General features: G+C 40.2%; 1 protein-coding gene across 1 annotated transcript in view; it reads left to right on the top strand.

The window, feature by feature from the left end:
- The window catches only part of LOC143023687 (nitric oxide synthase, salivary gland-like), an 89576-nt gene that overhangs the window by 628 nt on the left and 81448 nt on the right, over positions 1-7500 (top strand). Inside the window, exons 2-3 of the mRNA XM_076182299.1 lie at positions 1899-3265; positions 5833-5900. Of these exons, the coding sequence (XP_076038414.1) occupies positions 1899-3265; positions 5833-5900 (1435 nt within the window). The remainder of the gene's footprint in view (positions 1-1898; positions 3266-5832; positions 5901-7500) is intronic.

The following is a 7500-nucleotide window of genomic DNA, read 5'->3' as shown; positions in this document are numbered from 1 at the left end:
CTGGAGTAAATGCAGGTCATCTACACACAAAAAAATATCATCAACATACCTACGATACAAAATTGATTTGGTTGTGAGATTTTTTTTACAGCTTCTTCAACAAAGGCTATAAAAGCCTGGGGAAAAGAAACCCCTAAAGGTGATTCCATAGCTACCCCATCCTTTTGAACAAATTAATCTGGGCATCTGAAAGCGACTTCAGAATTAAAAACCAGGAACATTTCTATCAAGATATTTTCGCTCAGGCGAGGGTTCGAATCCCAGCAGATGAGTTTATTTCCAAATGTCAATTGACACAAACACTTGTCGGAAGATTAGCCTGCATAAAGGATTTGATGAAATACAGTACATACCACGTTCCACACGGGTGCCCTCGGCGGAACGACTGGGCCGTGAACTAAGTCGTTTCGTTTTGAAGGGTCAGGATGGCGTGATGGTACGATCTTCGTCTTGTAAGACGCAAGCCGCTCAGGCGAGGGTTCGAATCCCAGCAGATGAGTTTATTTCCAAATGTCATTTGACACAAACACTTGTCGAGAGACTAGCCTGCAGAAAGGATTTGATGAAATACAGTACATACCACGTTCCACACGGGTGCCCTCGGCGGAACGACTGGGCCGTGAACTAAGTCGTTTCGTTTTGAAGGGTCAGGATGGCGTGATGGTACGATCTTCGTCTTGTAAGACGCAAGCCGCTCAGGCGAGGGTTCGAATCCCAGCAGATGAGTTTATTTCCATATATATACATATATATATATATATATATATATATAAATATATATGTTATATATATATACACGCCACATATATATATATATATATATATATATATGTATAGATGTGTGTGTGTGTGTGTGTTTATATATATATATATATATATATATATATATATATATATATATATCACAAGAAACCCACAGTCGGATAAAATAAACTTCGAATGAAAGAAGATTCTATATTTTGGCTATCAACTGTAGCCCTCTTCAGGAAAGTACATAAGACAGAGGACAAAGGGGACTTATAAGCTAAAAACATAGAAAAGAGAGGGAACGTGGGCTAATGGCATCACACAAGAAACCCACAGTCGGAGAAAATAGACTTCGAATGAAAGAAGATTCTGTATTTCAGCTATCAACTGTAGCCCTCTTCAGGAAAGTACATAAGACAGAGGACAAAGGGGACTTATAAGCTACAGAAACACAGAAAAGAGAGGGAACGTGGACTAATGGCATTACTCAGACACGAGGTAAAATAGGATGGCGGAGGAAGATGAGGGTGGGGTGAAGGGGGGCTGTAAGCTTCGTATGAGCCTACTCACCGTCTCACGAGAAATAATGTCAGGAGTTCACTGGCCTTTAGAAATATTAATGTTGGGGCGTTCTTCAATTAAAGCTGATTCAAATATTTTTCTCCTGAAACCGCAGTGGGACTTGAACAATAATCTTGACTTACCCCAGTGGAAAGAATGATTCTTATTTTTGACATGAAGAAATACGGCCGAATTTTCTTGATCATACCTAATTGACCTTTTATGTTCTACCAATCTAGTGTTCAAGTCTCCAACTGTGGGTTTCTTGTGTGTTATTTACAAATGTATATATATATATATATATATATATATATATATACATATATATATACATATATATATATACATATATGTATATATACACACACACACCATTGGCATTCAGCAGCGCCTTTTACTGCACCCTCTTCTCCATGATTTTGAAATCATGAATGATTATGTTCATACTTTGAACTGTGAAGACCAAAGATTATTCTTCAAACTGAAGAATTTGAACTTCAAGATAGCCAAAGCTATTAGCGCAGTTGATTTTAATCAAAATTGTCTACGTGAAAACCTGTGCCCTAGAAGTATTATCCGCCGATCCACAGGAAACCGACAATGCACCACCAGTATACTAAAGAGAAGACTCCAAGATGCACAAGACCGTCTTTCCAAGGCTACAGAAGAGAAGGAAGCACTTTGGTCAACTTATGCGACCAATCAGCCTGACACCAAGCAGGCAGCCAAAACCCTTTTGGAAGAATACACCCAACACCAGCAATGGATTGCCAATACACGCAACCAAAAGAAACTCACCGCACTACACAGAGGGCCTGTCAGAAACGAAAGACCAGCACAAGGATTTGTCAACCTTTCTGGTGTTAGCCTGACCAACCAACAGCAGAAACTATTAAACTTGGGGCTTAATTGCCATTATATCCGTCGGCCTAACCCGGAAAGTAAACGCATAGAAATTGAAAATCTCATTGACCAGCTTTTAACCTTGGAACATGAGAACCGGGTCACCCTTTCTACAACCATTAGGCAGGAACTTGTTGGAGAAGCTGGCAGAACCCGAGGTAACTTCAGGAGTACACTCCTTACCCCAGATCTGAAGAAGGCTGCTAAAGAACTTCGGGAAAGGGAAGACATCATCATCCGTAAAGGAGATAAAGCAGCAGTGTACGTCATCATGGATAAGACTTCCTACCTAGAGAAGATGGACACGATCCTAGAGAACCCTGCAAAATTCCAGCGCCTGCAAAAAGATCCCAGTGATGCTTTGAAGAAAAAGATCAACAACCTCATTCAACAAGCTAATAGAACTACAAAACTCTTTAACAAGGCAGTAGGAGATTTTAGACCAGGATACAGCTACGGGACTGTTAAAACCCATAAGCCAGGTAACCCCCTTAGACCTATCATAGCCCAAATCACCACTCCTACCTACTATGTTGCCAAAAAGCTGAATGGTCTCTTAACTCCGTATGTCCCCACAGGCCGTTCAGTTTCTTCCGTGACAGAATTCATTGACCTTCTGCGGACTGCACCACCTTGTCAAGATATAGCTTCCCTGGACGTGGAATCTCTTTTTACCAATGTCCCAGTAGAGGAGACCATCAACTTCATTTTAGACCGAGTTTACAGAAGCGACAAGCCTGTTATTGACATCCCCGAACACGTCTTAAAGTCTTTGCTGGAAACCTGTACTAGGGAGGCCCCATTCCTCTCTCACCGAGGAGAACTTTTCAGGCAGGTGGATGGTGTAGCTATGGGTTCCCCACTCGGGGTCCTCTTTGCCAATATGTACATGGCCTACGTTGAGGAGAAGACTTTTCACCATCGACCTCCTCCAGGAATTTATGCCAGGTATATAGACGACATTTTTATCACCACTAGTTCACAAGAAGACGTCACTAGCCTGATTTCTACCTTTCAGGATAACTCCTGCCTGGCTTTCACACACGAGCAAAGTGTAGAAGGACATCTTCCCTTCCTCGACTTAGACATCAGCAAAGAGAGAAAGGGTTTCAACACCAAAGTCTACACCAAAGACACCAATATAGGCCGTTGCCTTAATGCTCGTGGCGAATGCCCTGCAGCCTACAAAAGATCAGTAGCTGCAGCATACGTCAACAGAGCTCTGACACATTGTAGTAGTTGGAGGGAGACGCATAGGGAACTCGACAGGATCAGACAACTCCTTACCAACAACGGATTTCCCGACCAGATGATCGAAGGTGTTATCAAGAAGAAACTTGACCAGTATGCCACACCAGCCCAGGCCCCAAATCAGATCAACAATGAAATCACCATTTTCCACCAGAATCACTTTCACAGCCATTATAAGGAAGAGTGTGATGCCATTAAAGGCATTATAAAAAGAGGAGCCTTCCCCACAGACGCAGACACAACAATCAACATAAGAATTTACTGTAAGCCAAACCTGACTAGGTCCCTAGTTATGAAAAACAACACAACACCAAAAATCCCGAAGGAGGCCTCTACCAATGTAGTCTATAAGTTTTCTTGCCAGGAGGGCCGCTGTGACGGCTCCTTTTCCTACATTGGTAGAACCTCCACCACACTAAGAAGACGCCTCCAATACCACCGTAACCAAGGCTCTATCTTCCAACACTTTGTTGACCACCACGACATGAAGCCACCACTTAACACTTTGATACACAATACAATTATACTCCACAACGAAACAAATTTCAAAAGACTGCAGATTGCTGAAGCTGTTGCGATTACTACTCAACGGCCCTCCATCAATGTACAGCAAGCTGCAGATTTCATCCTCCCTTCAGCCCGCCCCCAGGAACATCATGCCCAACTAAAACAACAAAATCAAGGTGCATCCGAACCCCAACTAGACCAATACCTTCACCAAAACCCTCAGCAGCTTCAAAATTCCCAGCCCACAGGACCCATAACCAGAAGTCGAGCGAGACTCTCCTCCACAAGCTCCGGAACAAGACTGGTGTCCTTGCCTACCTATCCTAGTGACCTCACCCAGGGCCCCCTTCCGACTTCGCCCGCTTCCCCAAGTGACCTCCCCCAGAGACTCCTGTCGTCCTCGCCTTCCACTAGTGACCTCACCCAGAGATTTCACTTGACATCTCCTCCTTCTAGTGACCTCACCCAGAAACTTCTAACCTCCAGTGACCTCTCCCAAAAGTTGGGATGACCTCTCCCAATACCCTTACCATCCTGCCTTTTAAGGACTGACAGTCGGCCAGAGACCATTCACATTTCCCTTCATCTTCGACGATAGCAGACCTAGTTAGCCTTGATATTATAGTTCTTCTCACCCTGAAGAAGCCTCCGTGAGAGGCGAAAAGACTTAAGTTTTCGGTGATTGTGTCAACAGCTTTTGTACTGTTACCTTGTGTTATTATAACCATTGGCATTCAGCAGCGCCTTTTACTGCACCCTCTTCTCCATGATTTTGAAATCATGAATGATTATGTTCATACTTTGAACTGTGAAGACCAAAGATTATTCTTCAAACTGAAGAATTTGAACCTCAAGATAGCCAAAGCTATTAGCGCAGTTGATTTTAATAAAAAAAAAAAATATATATATATATATATATATATGTGTGTGTGTGTGTGTGTGTGCATATATATAAAAGTACACGCACACACATACACACACACACGCACACACACACATGTATGTATATATATATATATATATATATATATACATATATATGTATATATATACATATATATGTATATATATATACATATATGTATATATATATATATATATATATATATATACATATATTGTTGTGAAGGTAAGACAGATGAGTGGAAAAGGTGGTAGAGAAACGCGGGTTAGAGCGAGAACACTATATTCCTGACGTTTTGACTACAAGTCTTCTTCAGAGTGACAGACAACGTGTGTGTACAGCATATATATTCTCCTTATGGCTCATCCGGATGGACGTTTCAGAATGCCGCATGCTGATTGGCCCGATATTCCCTCCTCCATAACCAATCTGGCGGCTACAAATGACAGGTTAACGAATCCTTCTCTGTGGTTGCCTGTAGTCGAAACGTCAGAAATATAGTGTTCTCGCTCTAACCCGCGTTTCTCTACCACCTTTTCCACTCATATAAATATATATATATATATATATATATATACATATATATATGTACATATATATGTATAAATATATACATATATACATGTATATATATACATATATATATACATATAAATATATATATATATATATATGTGTGTGTGTGTGTGTGTGTGTGTGTGTGTGTGTGTGTGTGTGTGTGTGTGTGTGTGTGTGTGTGTGTGTACATTACGTATATACGTACCGGTATGTATAAATGAAAATAAAACTTAAAATCCATAGAATATTATACAAAAGATAAACTTATACCAAATTATAGAAAATGAAGAAACAGATCAAATATGTGTGTGGGGGAAGTGGACGAGTGAGTCAATGGGAAACTACTTGGGTGATCAGTTGCTTTAGTACCGTTTGTAATACTTGTGTATATATCATTTCAGGAGTTTGCTAACAGCTTATATGCAATGAAAATGAGTGGGACGGCCTCTATTGACGACATCAGCAGCAGGTAAATATTTTCCAAACAAAGCAATTACTTAAATTCTCAGTCAACCCAGGGTAGATATTTTCCAAATAAATTAATAATTTCAACTTTAAGTCAACCCAATCGATTTTATCACTAGTAAACTTCACGTTATTGCAATATACTTTCAACGCTTGCGTCTGATTGGTCATTGACCTCGGGCGCATAGTGCGACAGCCAGTCAGGGACAGTGATGATGATGTTGCCATAATTGAGTTTTATTACTATTAACAATCGAAAAGGCGGACAATAATTCCTTATATAGTTCTTTATTAAAGTCCATGTAGTGCAACACCAGTTATATTCCCTTGCATAATTACTCATTTGTGAAAAAAGTGAGATGATGGTCTCTCAAATTATACATAGAATGGCGTATTTTATTTCATTTTATTTATTTATTATTTTTTTTACTACGATTAAGAAATGTATGTCATTGTGTATGCCAAACAAATACTAACTACAGGTTCCAAAAGAGTCAGGAAGAGAAACCTATTTTTTTCTGATACTAAAAAATTTCAACCTTAAAATAGTTCACTTTGTCTTGCCGAATCATCTGCTCTTTGAAGGGAGCCCAGCTACAGAAACGGTGACGACGCGCTTGGGCTCCCAGATGATGAAGGTAATATGTGGAATTCCAAGTGCAGCACAGTTTTCTTAGTTCGGGGGCGAGGAGGAGTTGCCCCATGTTTATGTAATCCACAGTAATTAAGATATATGTACGTGTGTGTGTGTGTGCGCGCCCGCGTGTGTGTGCAGATATAGTACTTTAGTTTGTTTATTTATCTATTTATTTATTTTTTGTCATTACCTGTCTCTTTCTAGTCTTTCGAACCTGCAGTTTCTCTATGTATGTGCTTATGCTTTGGTAAAATTATTACAAAAATGAAAATAGTAAAAAAAATAATCACATTTAAGTATGGCCATTTGTGCTTGGCCTTGTGATTAGTTTGTTGCGTTATTGTTGTTATTGTAGTTTTGGAGTCTATTGTGTAATGGTCTAGTCAAAGATGTCTAAATCCGGAAAATTTCCAAATTTCCAAAACTTGAAAGAAAGTGACAAAGTCGGTTGTAAAATATGTATACAATAGTGCTTTGCTATCATTCGCTTTTTTTTTTTTTAAGTTTTGACTCCTCATCCCCGCTGCCCAACAAGAGGTAATATTTATTCTTTACACGTTTTTTTTCTTCTTTTGTGTGTAGAATGCATGTTAGCCGGATCGAAATAGAGCATGTTCAAATGTTCACATGTTCAAAATGTTGACTAAACATATTGGGTAACCTGGGACTCTCACTCTTAACGCCCCAAACTCAAAGGTTCCCGGCCCGGACACGGTCCCCAGAAAGTTTTCCTAGACAATTGTCCAAGTCTTACTTTCACGGATTCCCAACCCCTCATTGCAACAGCAAACATTAGAAGCCCAGTTTTCCAATTTAGTCCTGGCACGTAACCATAACGTAAACAAACGTATCATATCTTATTTGATCTGTGTTTTAGAGATTTTAGTGGCACCCCTACGGACCAGAGTCACGTAGTGTTCTGTTGTGATTGGATTAAGCTAGGGGAGAGGCATTGGTGTTGAGGGGG

Source organism: Oratosquilla oratoria, unplaced genomic scaffold (assembly GCF_046742065.1).
Source record: "Oratosquilla oratoria isolate Oo_2021 unplaced genomic scaffold, ASM4674206v1 SCAFFOLD55, whole genome shotgun sequence".
NCBI classification, from domain to species: Eukaryota; Metazoa; Arthropoda; class Malacostraca; order Stomatopoda; family Squillidae; genus Oratosquilla; species Oratosquilla oratoria.
The sequence above is the reverse complement of the archived record's forward strand: the minus strand, read 5'-3'. Positions and strand labels throughout refer to the sequence as shown.